We start from the raw sequence: 16,683 nt of genomic DNA on the forward strand, positions 1-16,683 counted from the left end.
TGGTGGAGGAGCAAAGGGAGAGAGCAAAATCAATAATAATAATAATAATAATAATAATAATAATAATAATAATAATAATAATAAATAATAATAATAATAATAATAATAATAATAATAATAATAATAATAATAATAATAATAATAATAAATTATTTACTCAGTTACTCTGGGCAGCTCCCAAACAAGTATTAGAAACAACATAGGAATAAATATTAAAAACTACCCTAAAAAGGGCTGCCTTCCGATGTCTTTTAAAAATAGGATAGTTGCTTATTTCCTTGACATCTCATGGGAGGGCGCCGCTACTGAGAAGGACCTGAATAGTGTGCATACATATCCAATTCCTTCATGAATTTGTCTTTTAAAGTCATCCAAGTTGGTGGCCATCACTATATCTTCTGGTATGAAATTCATAGTTTGATGGTCTTCTCCTTTTCCACTAGATATGTTCTCTCTTCACCTTGATCTGTCCTTCAGTGAAGATTTCCACATCTTCCACTTTCTTCACTGAAACTTGCTTCTTCAAGATGGAAGATGAGAAGCTCAGAGGGGAAAATAGCCACCTCCTGTTTTATATTGCATTTACTAATGTGTTTTCCCCTCTCTAAAAGTTAATCCAGTGCATATGTCCACGGCTGTTGCTTGCAATGTGCACCAGGGCTTTCTGAACCAAAAATTCTGGTCACTCATGCCATTGTGAATGCTGGTTCTCCAGGGTGTTGACCTGTTTCCTGCATAGGTGCCACCATATTGTTGTCAGTCTTTTAAACAGGGAGATAAACTCCATTTCGTTGTTCCTCCTAGAACAAGGCAGATTTGTTTAAAATCAATACAATATATTGATGGATTCAGGCAATGCTGAATAAGTAGAAATATGACTTTCCTCCTGCCCCAACTCTGATTAAACTTCTGGTCACAACAGCACCATCAACGGGTAAGTTGTTTTGCTGAATAAACACTGGATATTTTTTACACTATGTTGAAATCAATTTTATACCAATGTAACTGTCCTAGTTTTCCCACAAAGGATCTGGGGATTGCAGTTTGGTGGGAGGTGCAGAGAACTGCCCATTAGAGATCTCCAGTGTCTCTCACAAATGTACAGAGTTGTATGCAATGTTAGTCCTCTCCTCTGTGGGGATCCATTGAAATTAATGGTCATGACTAACTTGGGGTACTTAACTTTGGTGCGTCTACCCTGAGTAGAACTTGGTTGGATGTTACCCACAGTTCCCAAGTTTTCCTGCATGGATGTAGACCCAGGTGGGGAGAGAATCTGGTGCCTCACTAGATGTTGCATGACTACACTTCCCATAACTCTTGATCATTGACCATGGTACTTGGGACTGACTGGGAGCTGGATTCAGCAACATCTGGAGGGCACCAGGTTCACTATCCCTGGTGTAGAAACCAACATTCTCGGTTTCTGGAGACTATTCTTCCCCTGCTATTGAAAAGAGGAGAAAACGAAAACGGGGGGGGGGGGCGGGGGGTTCCTGCTGCTTCCTTGGGGAGGCGTGGAATTTCTCTGACACTTTTAGGAGAGGTTGGCCCACATCTTACTGATTCTCACCAGTACTTTATCCATTTGTTACATGTATCAGTCACTTTATAGAAAAGAAAACACCAGAAGGCAACATAACAAGATAAAATACAACAAATTAAAGCCTGAGTTTCCCCATCCCTGTGGCAGATAATCCAGGAAGAAGTTGCAGGAAAAGTGGGCAATGGGTAGCAGAGATGCCAAGTTCCGCTGAAGATTGAGGGGATCTGTCACATGTCACACACATGTGACTTTGCTCCTTCTCTCATGTGCTCAGACGGAGCCACCAACTGAAGCTTTTCCACTCTTGGCTTCACACGCAGCCTCCCCTGCCCTCTCAACATTGAGGGGGCCCAGCCCTCTGCCAACAGTATTGAGGGGAGCAAAGGCAGCTCAGCTCCATAGAGTCGGCACCCCTGGTGGGTGGGGTTTAGTGAAAGTCTTTAAGAGAGCAGGAAGCTTAGAGGGGCAACACTGCAAGACGGAGAAAGTGCAATAGCAACCCTTAATATATGCTGAAATTGCATTTTGAAAGGAATATGGACAGAAGAAAAGGAGTTGTAAAATGCTTATGTAAAAGAATACTCACCTTTTCTCTTGGACCACTTTCCGTGTAAAAGACAACCTCCAATTTTAATTCTATAAAATTTGGAGAAAAATACAGTCTTATACATGGGAAAATACAGTAATTTGTTGGGCTTTTAAAAAAGAACAAAAACAAGTAGCTCTGAGATGAGCAGGTGCAAAAGACAGTCCATTGTGGGCAAATGTGAATAAGATCAGAACTGCCAAATTTCATTAATAAATTCATTACAGATTCCTCATCCACCCCTAGACATTTATTACAGATGACTAAAGATGGACTTGAAATCAAACTTGAGGGAATCTTGGGTAAAGTTAAAGGAGCCCTTGATGGTTAAGTCCAGTCAAAGTTGACTATGGGGTTGCAGCATTCATCTCGCTTTCAGGCCAAGGGAGCCGGCATTTATCCACAGACAGATTTCTGAGACATGAATAAATCGCTTCTGGTGCAACGGGACACTGTGACAAGTACCAGAGCACACAGAAATGCTGTTTATCTTCACACTACAGTGGTATCCCGTTGCATGGATTCGAACCACGACCTTCCAATTGGCAACCCCAAGATCCTCAGTGATTCCTTATCCTCTGCACATCACAGGTGTGCCATGAAAAAGCCAACTTGCATGTGTTAAGGTGACATCACTGATCAAGCAAGCCAGAGAGAAGTTGAATGACCTCTGTCCATCAAAAGTATTTCACTTTGGACAGGGCTTGGTAAACCCTTTTTTCAGATCAAGGGCCGAATTCCCTTCCGGACAATTTTCCGGGAGTCACATGGCAGTAGTGGATGGAACCAGATAGATAAATGGACAGAGGAATGAATGTAAAATTTACCTCTGTATACCTGGCAGTTTCTGCACTCTCTCCCCCTGTATCCTCCATCCAGGCATACAAAAAGCATCTTCAGATGTCATGGACATGGTCCAGAGAATGCAGAGCAGTGCCAGTGATGGTCATGGCCTGGAGAGAGCTCTGAGGGCCACTTAGAGAGGTCTTGAGGGTCACATTGGACTCCCCCAGGCCTGATGTCCCTCATCTCTAGCTTAAAAGCCAAGTATATCTTCTTTGTCCTCTCCAATCAAGCAAATGGCAAGCAAACCAAATGAACTGGGGTTGGGGGAGATTTATGATTGCTCAGAGTAGAGCTCCACTTGTAAGACACAGGAAGGCAGGTTCTAGATTCATTTTTGCTTAATTACACGTGTACGTTTTGCACACTTACGTTTTTTCATTCGCTTCCTCAATTGCCATATTATGATGCCACATATTAAGGCAAAAACCAGCAGAAAACTGATGGCAATAGCCACATGTTTCCATCTGACATATGCACAAACTGCATTGGAAACTGCTGTGCCTGCTCGTTCTTCTATCATGCCTGCCTTACTGCAACTGAAAATTAAACAGAAAGGGTTAAATTAGGGGTGAATGTTCAGAAGAAGGCTTGAGATCTGTGGAGACTAACAGAAGGGCAGTAAAAATGGATTCTGCAAATGCTTGTGGCTGAAATGAGCTGGATGGACAATCTACTACTCAATTTCACTTGGATACTTATTTGGGAATACCCAGGCTGTCTTTATTAACTTAAGCATTTAAATTAGGTTCAGTAAGATATAGTTGGGACGCTGGTGGTGCTTTTGGGCTTGCTGATCAGAAGGTCAGCGATTAGAATCCCCACGACAGGGTGAGCTCCTATTGCTCGGTCCCAGCTCCTGCCCACCTAGCAATTTGAAAGCATGTCAAAGTGCAAGTAGATAAACAGGTATCGTACAGGCAGGCAGGTAAACAGCGTTTTCGTGCACTGCTCTGGTTCGTCAGACGTGGCTTAGTCATGCTGGCCACATCATCCGGAAGCTGTCTGCAGACAAACGCCGGCTCCCTCGGCCTATAGAGCAAGATGAGCGTCACAACCCCAGAGTTGTCCGCAACTGGACCTAACAGTCAGGGGTACCTTTACCTTTAAGATATAGTTATTGTTAATGTTAGCTGACAATCTTGCTTGCTTGTTTTCTTCCTCCCCCTTCTAATTTGCAAGGAACTTGTTTCCCTCAGTTTCTCATTTTTCTTATCTTAAATCGGGGGGGGGCATATGGGGGGGGTTTGCATCAAATTGCAATTTTTCTTTTTTAAAAAACATCCTCATGAAAATTAGTCATTTTACTGCAAATTTCTCCTGATAAACACATTTTTCTATGCTGTTTTGACTAATGCACACATTGTTGAATGCCATGCTCCCTAATGTAATACATTTGTGTATGTTATTTTCACCAATGTGTGCATTTTTACGCACTGTTACCCCTAATATATACATTTTTTGTAGTAAACATTGGTTGTAGAATTGCATTGCAACATTCGTGGTACTGGGACTTTTGAAGGATAATTGTTTTCTGAATTTCTTAAGTATCGATTTGAGAAGTAGAAAATTGGTAGTTTTGTTTCAAAAAGCAAACAAAATTGAATTTCTTCCCCCATTCTCAATGTACTTTTATCCTTAAATATGTATTTTAAGAGAAAATAACTGATACGTTATTTCAGCCGACAACTGTATTGGAACATTCAGGAATTGTGAAAAATAGCAAATAAGTAAGATCTGATTTACACATTCGTCTGCCAAATGTGGACCTATTTGTCTTGCAGTTTTTCTGGACATGGATATAATCTAACCTCTGTTTAAGCTTTGTACAAACCAAGATAACAGCTCACTAAGTACGTCATCTTCATGCTTATTTCTTTAACTTCCTAGTAGTAATGGGAAGGAAACAGCACTGAATGGAAGGAGGTGTATGTAGAATTAAGACTATGTGGCACCACACAGCCACAAACTGGAAATGCAGCTGTGAGAGAGTCTTTAGTGGCACCTACTTAGTCCAAGGTTCACAGGAGGTGGACATTTCGGTCTCTGAATAGGTCCCAGGAGGACAGGGTACGAACCGGGTGTCATTGGTTTCTGTGCCTGAAAAAGAACAACACGATTTGGGGTGGTGGTGTTCAAATAAGCATATTTCTTTTTCTTTTTCAATATATTTATTGATTTTCAGTGCATATAAAGGAGAAAGTCTTGTCCTTGAGTGTTTCAATTTCTTTTTTCCTAAGCCAAGTATAAATTTCACACATAGTGTCATATAACGTATCCTATATTTATCTTAACAGATCCACCCCTAGTTGCCTATTTGTAGATGGTGGGACACTTGTTCTTTCAGTGTTTTATATATACTCACTAATACAGTGCCATTGTTCAACAGAACCACCAGATTCTGAAGGCCAGAGTTGTACAGCAATTAGAGTGTCAGACTGGGACTTGGGTGACCAGGGTTCAAATCTCAACTCGGCCATGAAGCTCACAGGGTGACCTTGGGGTCATTCACTGCCACTCAGCATAGCCTACCTCTCAGGGTTGTTGCCTTTTTTAGCCTGAAGACAGCATTGCCTTCTCAGCAGTAATTGGTGCAGCCAGAAGAGAAGGTGGGTGGGACAAGGGATGCAAATTTATGCAGCAGATTAGTTTCTACACATGGACCATCCTCCAGAGAGAGAAGAGGCCTTATCAGAGTCCAAGGGCATATTCCAGTCAGGCAAAATGGTCATGTGTAAAGCAAGGCCAGAGAGGGGTGCAGCCTGGGGATAGTCCCAAGGGCCAAACAGAGAGGTTTGGAGGGCCGCATTTGGCTTCTGGCTCTGAGGTCCCCCCCCCCTGTACTAAGCTCATCTTAAGATGGATGGTTTTATGGTTGAGTTTATGCTCACTGTGATAATTATTTTTCTTGTGAACATGGACGCTATAAATAAATGCAATTTAAGTATTTTTAAAATTGGCAGAGGAGCGATTGCACCAAATCTCTACTGAGACTTACCTGGCTGTGTCACCTTAAAACCAGGTGGAGATATGGTGTGCTTTGAGCACTGTTCACACTCTTGGTTGATGAACTGAGTGCAATAATAGCCAGGCTTGCAAGAGCAGACTGTGTTCTTCGTATACGTGCATTCTTCTTTAACTCTTAGATGGGCTCCTGCTGGGCACAATCACAGATATGAGGGTTTGTGGGGGTCATTGTTTTGACTGTTATTATTTTTACATGGCACCCCAATCTCCAAGTGATGGCAGAATCCAGGAGATCTAGGTGTTTACTCTGCTTCTGTTTCCTTGGCAGGAAGGTCAATGGAGACTGTGGTGTCTTTAGGATACTGTATATGTATTTTCTACACATAGATACAACCTGAGCATGAGATAGATCAGAGCATTAACTCCTACAGATCTTGCTTTTCCATTAGCCACAGCTTTGGATTCAGTACAGATCAGGAATGTCTCTTTGTCCCCAGCTTCCAGCCTGCTTCCAGCTCAGCACACACACATCTGGCTATTCTTCTCCTACCTAGCAGCTAGGTAAAGGAAAGGTCAACCCATTAGCTTGGAGGGCGCCATCAGCTAGTTCTTAAACCTAGCTCATTCTTTTGTGATGCTGACGAGGACAGTTAAGTGGCCGGCTAAGGCCAGACACTGGTCTTACAATAAATAAATATATGTCTGACCATGCTTAATTAAAGAATCCTAGTCTTTTTTCTCAACACCATGGACAGGTCCCCAGACTCAAGAGCTCTCCTCGTGTACCTTCTAGTGATGACATGTTTCCCCAGGGGCCCTACCTGGCAGGTAGCCATTTTAATATCTCACTATAACCCTGACGTAGCCTTGAACAAGGGCATTGTGGGAAATGAAAACAGTCTCAGGCCACTTCTGCCACTCGCATAATCCTGTGGCTAAAGACCCTAAACCATGGAGATGGGGGGCAGCAAAGGCATTCTGTGAAAAGATTCATCTTACATCTACTAAGAGCAAGGCCTTGAGGGTTACAACCAGTGCTAATCCTACTCAGAGTAGAGCCATTGCAGGTAATGGACATAACTGAGGTCCATTTCCTTTCAGCGCCAACTAAAAACCTAACCTTTTCTTTCCCCCAGGTCTTTGGATAGAATGATAGGGTATTGTTTTCTTATCAGTGTGAAGACTGTGTATAATGCATTCATATTAATGCTTTGAAATGTATTCTAAGTCACTTGGTTAACAACAACAAGAAGAATTTTACCTGATTTACATTCTTTACATTTAAGGCACTGTGCCAGTGCATTTGACCATTCCATGTACGTCCTCAAAGTACAAGGAACACATATTGTACTGGAAGTAGAAGTGCAGTATCTCTCGACTTTGTATCCTGTGGACAAAGAGGTTCAGGTGGAGTTGGGTTCAAGACATTTCCGTGGCTTGTATACCTACTGTGGGGATCATTCCAATATTTGATTTTCCGACCCAACCCGACCAACGGACATGCCCATCAATTCTCCGGCCATCAAAAATGCGGGTCTCGTTCTGGTTTGCTTCCAAGAATGCTAGGTTCCTGCCAGACCTTGCAGGACCAGCACAAGACATTTTGCTGCTTGAGGCAAATGGGAAAATGGCACCCCTCCTCTGAATCCTAATTTGTTAAGCAGGCTCCTCAAGCATTGGGAACAATGCCAGGGACTAGTGTGGCCAAGCAGGTGAATGAGGGGGGCAGTGGGGCAGTGGCTAGGACCCGTGTGCCCCACCCCCACCCCCTTCACCACTGCTGCCTGAGGTGACTGGGGGCAGCCTGGGGAAGCAACAGCATGCTGGAGACTACTGGGGAGAAGAAAGGGGACCAGAAGAAGAAGAGTATGGATTTGATATCCCACTTTATCACTACGCAAAGGAGTCTCATAGCGGCTAACAATCTCCTTTCCCTTCCTCCCCCATAACAAACACTCTGTGAGGTGAGTGGGGCTGAGATACTTCAGAGAAGTGTGACTAGCCCAAGGTCACCCAGCAGCTGCATGTGGAGAAGGGGAAACGCGAACCTGGTTCACCAGATTACGAGTCTACCGCTCTTAACCACTACACCACACTGGCTCTCAGAGAGGAGTAGGTGGTCGTAGTTCCTATCCGTAGCTGAAGGAGAAACAGCAAAATTGTGCGAATATGCCCCTCTTCTTTCTGGATCTGCCATCCCACCTGGTTGTCCCCAGCTACCGCCTGAGGCAACTGCCTCTGCAAGGCCAATGGATGGGCCGGCCCTGTTTACAGGGAGAAGAAGAAGGGTGTCATGCCTTCTTACCTGGATTACACTTGGGGCAGCATTCGCCACGGATATAATACTCTGAATCAGTACAGGAAGAGGCTTCCTGATAGAGAAGCAGCTGTGTTGCGAGGAAGATGCAGAAGCTCTTTCAGGGAGAACAAAAAGGAGAGAGAAAGGAGACTTTAGTCTCACTGTGCCCAGCTCAGTGCATTCTTAGATTACTCCTATTGTTCCCCCCACCCCACGATGCTCTTGAACTTATTACTTTCTCCCCTAGATTTTTGAAGTTATGAAGCAAAATGATATGAACCTCCTGTAGGGTTGCTGCTTCATTGAGCCTGAGAGCTACATTCTAGGTAGCCTTCCATGCTAGCGGTGAGTTTGACCATTGTGAATTTTACCTTTGTACAACATGCTTGTTTCTACAGGGGTGGACCTTGGTAATATGCCATCTTGTGTGGAGGCATTTGACGCTCCCCCTCCCCCTGCCTTTGCAGTACTGGCTTAAGCCAGGCCTTGGAAAGGATGTGCAAGGCTCTAGCAGGGTCCTAGAGCCCTCCCTCCTCCTTCCCAAAGCCTGGTAAGTGCTTGCGCAACTTTGGGAAGGAGAGAGGTGGACTCTAGGGCCCTGTCAGAGAACTCACGCCACCTTCCCGAAGCCAGGCAAGTGCTCCAATTCAGTGTTAAAGATCGGGTTTCCCTGGCAGGTGGGGGTGGGTTGTGGCAAGACAAACAGAAGTCTGGATAAGACCTGACTCTGGAGTAGACTCAGCTGAGCTGGGAAAGACCAGCATCCACTGCATCCAAACTCTCTGATCCCAATAGATCTTGGGTTTGGATTTGGTTGTTAAATATGTATTTGAATAGCTACTGAAATATAATTTTTCATGTTTAGGTATTTATTTTTAAATCAGACCTTAATGCAAACTAATGAATTAAAACATGCAAAACAAACACTGACCAGAAACTGACTAGCATAGTAGCCAGGGACTTTCTTGAGGACAATATCAGCTTTTGGAACATGAAGTGCCATAAATCATTTCCTTTTGCACTCACAACTTTTCCTAAGCAAGAACAACCTCTTCCTGGTTCTGGTGTGCTTCAGTGTGCTTCTCTGAAGCCTGACTTGGATTCTCAACACTTTCTTTCCAATACACACACACACACCAGCCACAGAGCCTTGCTGCCCTTTGATGGTTGCTCAATTATCAAAGTGGGTGGGGTGGAGGAAGTAAACAAATAATTGACGTATGCACAAGGAAATTCACAGAGCAAACAAACTTGAAGTTTTGTGACTTGTAAAGGCATTTTTCGGAGTGCACATTAGCAATCACAGTGTTCAAACCTATATTGTTGTCAGCTGCATGAAGATTTCACATGCAAATAAAGTCAATGGTAGGTATGAAGCAGGAGAGAACTTGAACACTGTTGGACTCAAACTCTAATCAGCTCTGGCATGTATGCCCAATGACCCATGATGATGGGAGTTGTAGTCCAACATCTGGGGGACCATAGGGTCGCCATGCTTGACATAAAATTAGAGGACTGTAATCCCAAACCTACTTAATAGGGAGTAATATGATAGGAAGAGTTGTTGTTGTGAATCACTTTTCTCACAGAATGGCCCAAAGTAATGTACATTAAAACCAATTAAGAACATGCAATAAAAACACAGCTATCCAGACAAGAGGCAGGACTTACAGATCACACCATGCTAAAAAGAAGGCTGCAATCCCATCCATCATATCAAGACCAAAAGCCCGGATAATGAGAGAAGCCTTTCCAGGTATGGCTCCCTGGGGAGAACATTTCACCAGCAGGGAGCCACCACTAAAAAGGTCCACCCAAAGAAAGGCTTCATATTGATCACAGGGTCTGGGTTCAGTCATGTGGGGTTACTAGCATTGTTGAGCAGATTTTTATTGAATTCTGCTGCAGACTGTATTATTATTATTATTATTATTATTATTATTATTATTATTATTATCTTATATCCTGCCCATCTGACTGGGTTGTGCCAGCCACACTGGGTGGCTTCCAGCAGAATATAAATAAAATAACAAAACATTCTATGATCAAACATTTAATTTCTAAAAGGCGATGTTTACCATCTGCCAGGTGTATTCTCCCTGCTACTGTTCCTAGTGGAGACTGAGCCACACACTGGTCAGCTGAGAACAAGTGAGTTGGCAATATCCTCTGGCCAACACCCACTCTCCTTGAAGCCCTCATTTTTTTAGGAGGAAGGAGGCAGATCTCTTTATTGCATCCTTATAGCATGATAGGATGACCCAGGGGCAGGGTGCACAAAGCTTCAAAGTTTGCTTACCAGATGCATGGTGCTGAAAAAGGGGTTCCTGGAGGTTTTCAATTTCATCCAGTCACAAGGCAGACGAAGGTCATTACCCTGTCGTTAACTGCAGTCTTGTGTTTACCTCCCTTCAGTTCCTATAGATCCAGGATTTCTGGACTCCATATTCCCAGCACGGAGCACATTGCATTCTGAAGTTCCCACTGCTCCCACTGCCTTTGCCCTCTGGGCCTTCAGCCAAACGAGACCAAACTTGCCAGGCCTGTTTCTGAATCTCCGAGTCCTGTCAAACGAAGCAGTCACAGCTCAATGATCGCTAGCTCCAAAAGTGAAAGTAAAATAAAAAAATAAAAATCTCTCTCCGGCTGTGGTTTCTTTCTTTTCCCCAGAGGCGGTTAAATAATCGCACTCAGTTCCAGATAACTTGTCCCCAGCCACTTCATTTCTCGGCGCTGAAGCTCGTCTGCCTTTCCTCTTTCTATGCAAACTCTGCTCTGGATCCTGTCTTCCCAGAACTGTTTACAGACAGGAAATAGCAGGCAGGAAGCAGGAGGTGGGGTCCACTCACAACAGAGGAGGGAACGGCCCAGTCCTTCTGATCATGTTTTTTTTTTTAAAGTACCTGGCAGCAGGACGGTGAAAGGAAACGACTCCAAGCGAATCAGACCACCGGAGCAGTGAAGAGTTGGATGAACTTGAAGCTAGGCAAAAACACCAGATGGCTCTTGAACTCTGACCACCAGACAACTGCTGACATTGTCAAACCTTTCCATTTCAGTAACTTTCATTTCCCCCGATCTTAGATTCAGGTCTCCACATTTCCACAACAATTTGTGGGGTGTTCTTTTTTCTTTAAAAGCACTATTCCTGTCGTGAAAGTTCACTCGTGCAAATTTCTCCTGGCAGTTTCATACACAGTTTCAATTAACGTACTCATTTCTGCAAGCCATTTCCTGTAATAAAATGCCCTTTTGTTTATTATATTGCATGTTGTTTGCACCAAAGTGTGTCATTCTATGGTGCATCCCCACCACCACCACCATAATGCATTTCTGTACACATTGGCTGGAGAACTGCAACTTTCGCAGAACTGCAAATTTCGAAGGATATTTTTGGTTTCTGATTTACATGCCAGTTTGTGAAGTGTGAATTAGCTAGTTCCTCATGTCAACAAAATGGAATCTCTCTCCTCACCCCCCCACCCCACAATCCCTACCTATCCACCCTTGTATGATAATGGATCAGCCACAGGAGAAATAAATATTTCTGCTAGCCTCGGGTGCAATTTGATCCTAAGAATACTAGGCTGTTCAAACAACCCTTTCCTTGCCTTTGTGATTCAGTGAGTGTGTGAGGAAGAGAAAGAAGGAATGTGCCCAATAGTCTTCATTTGATTCATTTGAAGCATTTTCACTCTGGTCTTCCTTCCCTCCCCCCACCAAAAAACAAAAGGATTCCCAAGGGTCAGTGGCAGATGGTCCCAGTTGCACCTGGTGTGATGTAGGTCACATCAGTGAATGGTAGCTGTAGTCAAGAGTCACAGTGGGTGGAGCCAATGTTAGGCATAGCAGCTCCTCCCCCTGCCCATTTTTCCTCCCTTTTCTCACTCCAATATCTTTAATAGCAACCCGACATGCCAAAATTAAACATAATAAGAGCCTCTCTGGATCAGGGCAAAGGTCCATCTGCTCCAACATCCTGTTCTCACTTGGTGGACAACCAGATGCCTCAATGGGAAGCCTGGACGCAGAACTTGAGTGCAGCAGCAACTATTCCCACCTGGTTTTCAGAGGCATCCAGTCTCTACTGTGGAAGGTAGCTCATTCATTGCCATGATGGCTCATAGCTGCTGATAGCCTTGTTCTCCTCCAGGAATCTTTCTAACCTTCTTTCCAAGCTATCCAGGAGAGTGACTGACGCTGCCCTTTTGGAGAGAAAATTCTACAGCTGAACAAGTGCTGTGCCAAGAAGGACTTTCCTTTGTCCATCCTGAAGTTTCCAACTATTCATCATGGCAAGATGGCTATAAGAAAAGCTTCCAGCCTGAGGTTCTACATTCAAAAGCACAAATCTGGGGCAACTGCTGTGACATGAAACATCTTTCTTTCAGACGGTCAAAGCTATGAAGACATAGTTTTGCAGCCAACTATGCTTTACTCCAAATAGACCCATAGAAACCAATGGACCTGTTCATCATGGCTGTTCATACCAATGGACCTACTCTGAAGAAGACTAGTATTGGATACAACTCAACTAAGTCCTACTCAAAGTTAACCCATTGAAAGAAATGGAAATGAGTTAGTTATGGGCATTAATTTCAGTGGGTCTACTCTAACTACTATTTGCTAATTACCAGTACTGTTAACTATTGACAGGGACTCTTTAAGGTTACAAGAGATTGGACTAGATGACCCTTGGGGTACCTACCCCCTCTACAAATATTGGATTCTATACTACCCATCTGATCACATGCTATCATTTCATACAGCCCATTTACTCCCAACACAAGAACAAGAGAAGCAACCATTTAGGTCGGGGTGGGGAACCCCAACGCAGCTGATGACACCAGGTGACCAGGTGATCTGTGGGGTGAGGGGAAGGGATTTGATTTGTCGGCACATTCCTTGCAGGGAACACCCTAGCAAAGTAGCACAAAGCAGGATTGAACCCTGTGTTAATAGAGATAACCCCAACCCCACTGAAATGGATCCTGGATTTTGAGATGTGTAGGAATGGAAGCTACATGTAAAAAAACAAAACAAAACAACAACAACAACCCACCTCATTTTGTGATCTACCTATCTATTAGTATTATTTTGTAGATGTGCAGTTTCAATATGATCTATCGCTGGCAGGAAACTGACTCAGTCAATGACTTCTTTTCAAGAATGAGTGTGAACTGAAATGAATACCTACGTGCTTCCAACATTTATTTACTTATTTGCACTTTGTGAACTGATACACAAGTGGAAACTTGCTAGTTGTTGTTTTTTCAAAGCTTGCACTGCTTCAGATTTTGCAATGCAAAAAAAAAAGTGCATGCTAGGCAAACAGCTGTGTAAAAAAAGGTATATATTTGTGAAAATAATGCACCATATTAGGGGACACTGTTTCCCAAAAATGTGTATATTAGACAAAAGTCCACGGGGGACAGGAAGCATATTTTAGGAGACTTAACTTTTTTAAAAAATGCAAGCAAATGAATTCTATTTCAACATGCAATGGTGCCGTGTCACTCAAGGATTCTTGATTTTGAAACAGTCTTTCCGGGCAGCAGGCAGGCTTGGAACAGCTAACTTCCAATCTCTGATTTCAGAGTCACTCTCTCTTGGAGCTTGGTTGCCAAGGTCGCCATCAATGTGGCAGGTTGGTATTCTTGTGTTCTTTAGGGGATTTCTTTCCACTGTGTGTGTGTATACAGTGGTACCTAGGGTTAAGAACTTAATTCGTTCTGTTCTTAACCTGAAACTGTTCTTAACCCGAAGTACCACTTTAGCTAAAGGGGCCTCCCGTTGCCGCCACTGCGCGATTTTTGTTCTCATCCTGAAGCAAAGTTCTTAACCTGAGGTACTATTTCTGGGTTAGCGGAGTCTGTAACCTGAAGTGTCTGTAACCCGAGGTACCACTGTATATCAAGGCCTCTCTATCTGGCTCTTGGAACTACAGTGGTACCTCAGGTTAAGTACTTAATTCGTTCCAGAAGTCCGTTCTTAACCTGAAACTGTTCTTAACCTGAAGCACCACTTTAGCTAATGGGGCCTCCCATTGCCGCCACGCCGCCGGAGCACGATTTCTGTTCTCATCCTGAAGCAAAGTTCTTAACCCAAGGTACTATTTCTGGGTTAGAGGAGTCTGTAACCTGAAGCATATGTAACCTGAAGTGTATGTAACCTGAGGTACCACTGTATTCTGAGACCACGCTCCATCTCTCCAGGCCACACACCCCTTACCCAGCTGCTTCGCACTCATTTCCAGCATTCCTACCTGGTTGGATAATGCCCTTACTCTCCAACAGGATCTCTTGCTAGCCGGGGTGGAAGATATAGCTTGTGAGCATGTGCAGAAACTGTGCAAGGGTAACATTCCCACGTGTTGCTCCTCCTACTTTTACTTGTGACCCCGCCCACACTTTGCACTGGCCTGATCCAGAAGGCTCTTCCGATATTCCTCTTCACTCACTTGTAACTTCATCATATTTTGTGAAATGTGCTCCATCTTCTGGCCAAGCTGACAAAGACACAACAGTGAGTTTCAGGTCGCAAGAGTGCCAGTGGCTCTTGTAGACCATGGGTAGGCAAACTAAGGCCCGGGGGCCAGATCCGGCCCAATCGCCTTCTGAATCCGGCTCATGGATGGTCTGGGAATCAGTGTGTTTTTACATGAGTAGAATGTGTGCTTTTATTTAAAATGCATCTCTGGGTTATTTGAGGGGCATAGGAATCATTCATCCCCCACCCCAAAAAAAATAGTCCGGCCCCCTCACAAGATCTGAGGGACACTGGACCGGCCCCCTGCTAAAAAAGTTTGCTGACCCCTGTTGTAGATCATCTAATCTAAAATGTAACTTTACCCAGTAGGCTAGTTCACTCACAGGCCCTTTTCTATCCACCAGGCAACAAGGAGGCAACATCAGAGCTCAAGGCCACATTCCAACCAGGTGAAATCACTCCAGGAGCGTGCAAATTTGTGCTGATGAGGCATGTTATAGTTCAGAACTTAACTGGTTAAATTCCCTGGTGTGTGTCACTTGCTGACGTCAGCTTACAGCTGGGCGGAGACAGAAGCTGGGAGGGACTATTCCCTGTTTTGTTTAGTTCCCCCTGTGACTCTGAGGGGAGAAGGTTGTTCCCTCTGTGTATCTGAGAGGGAGACATGTTTTGCAGCAATGGCTGCCAGCAGTGACGGACTTTGATGCTGTAATGTTTTAATAAAGAGCTGTAAATAGACAAATCTGTCTATGTGTGCTTACAAGGAGCAAGACTGCTTTACACGCTGTGTTCTACTCTGCTAAAAGCCGTGACTGAGAAGAGACAGCAGGAGTTATTGCGCAGCTTGGGAGGAAGCGTGCCGGACTGCTGTAAGTGATTGATTGGGATCGTAAAGCTGTCTGAAGTCGCGGCTCTATCGATCAGGGAGGATCGATATATATCCGCACAGGTTATGGAGGTCAGCCAACGCTCGTAAAGCAGACGCTGTGAGCCTCAGGAATGCTTTGAAGTTAGCGTTCTGAGGCTGAGGGGCCGTCGGAGGCCAACGGGAGCTGCGTGGGTGCCGGAGAGCAAGAATGATTAATTGCCTGCTTCCGAGAGGCAGTGAAAGCTTATGATACACAGAGAGCTGGAGCTGAAAAGCAGCTAAGAGCTGGAAGCTGAGACGCAGCTCAAGACGTTTCTCCACGCAAAGGAAGGCCGGAGTCAGCTGGTACTGAGTAAGTACAGCTTGAGGGGCACCTTGGGAGAACGGGAGAAGATGGCCAAAAGCCAGAATATACCGCTGGAAAAGCTCACTCTAAAGAGTTGGGCAACGTGGTCCAGAAGAATAAGGGGATGGTTCTTGGTCGAAGGGCTTTGGGAAGCAAACCAATGGGAGCCAAAATCACCCCTTGGCTGGCCAGCAGCTGGAGCAAGCTGTGGGGCTGTGTTGGCTGAAGATAGCCAGAGGCTGCAACAAGAGCTGAATATGCTCAAAGCATGCGTTGATGCATCACTGAGGCCTCATTTGGAGGGCATAACGACAGCGTGGGCTGCCTGGAATTTGCTGAAGGGCTTGTGTGAGGCGTCAGCGAAAGGCCAGAGCCCTGGAGAGAGCCCTGGAGAGGCAGAAGGATGCCCAGAAAGCCCAATGGGGGCTGGGACAGTGTTGGGGAGCTGTTGTAATGCTTCTACACGTCTGTGTGATGGACTGAGTCCTGGAGAGGCTGGACTGGCAGGCCCTGTTCCCGATGTCTTGGCCTCTAGGAGCGCTAGTGAGCAGATCGGGGGGGCGAAAAGTTCCAAAGGCAAGTTTAAAGAACTTTCGCTTTGTGCTGAAGCGGAGAGGAGCTTCAGGGGGGGGGGCAGGCTGGTGGGAGGCGCCGTTCCAGAAGGAGGAAGGCCAGGCCAGCTGGGAGGAGCCCCGGGCAGTGTTTTTCCACTGGAGTTCAACGTCAGCATGGCAATTGC

The 16,683-nt window shown here is 44.7% G+C and overlaps 1 protein-coding gene and 1 long non-coding RNA gene across 5 annotated transcripts in view; one reads left to right on the forward strand and one right to left on the reverse strand.

Annotated features, from left to right (window-relative positions):
• Window positions 1–678: 678 nt before the first annotated feature.
• On the reverse strand, window positions 679–11,187 carry LOC309376919 (tumor necrosis factor receptor superfamily member 14-like). 4 transcript variants are annotated; one of them, XM_081923856.1, is made up of 8 exons: window positions 10,541–11,187; window positions 8,248–8,356; window positions 7,204–7,329; window positions 5,974–6,129; window positions 4,985–5,075; window positions 3,348–3,514; window positions 2,133–2,182; window positions 679–800 (listed from the first exon to the last, which is right to left on the reverse strand). In XM_081923856.1, the coding sequence occupies exons 1-8, from the start codon at window positions 10,586–10,588 to the stop codon at window positions 765–767; spliced, it is 783 nt and encodes a 260-aa protein (XP_081779982.1). In that variant the 5' UTR covers window positions 10,589–11,187; the 3' UTR covers window positions 679–764. The 4 variants fall into 4 exon arrangements, with proteins under 4 accessions (XP_081779982.1, XP_081779981.1, XP_081779984.1 ...); XM_081923855.1 differs by having other exon boundaries at window positions 5,974–6,132; XM_081923858.1 differs by lacking the exon at window positions 7,204–7,329 and having other exon boundaries at window positions 10,541–11,186.
• LOC309377062 overlaps window positions 796–16,683 on the forward strand; it is a 50,318-nt gene continuing 34,430 nt past the window's right edge. The window contains exon 1 of the long non-coding RNA XR_014171419.1: window positions 796–1,099. This is a non-coding gene — a long non-coding RNA (uncharacterized lncRNA). The remainder of the gene's footprint in view (window positions 1,100–16,683) is intronic.

This window comes from Podarcis melisellensis (genome assembly GCF_964234715.1).
Source record: "Podarcis melisellensis genome assembly, chromosome: 8".
Classification (NCBI taxonomy): domain Eukaryota; kingdom Metazoa; phylum Chordata; class Lepidosauria; order Squamata; family Lacertidae; genus Podarcis; species Podarcis melisellensis.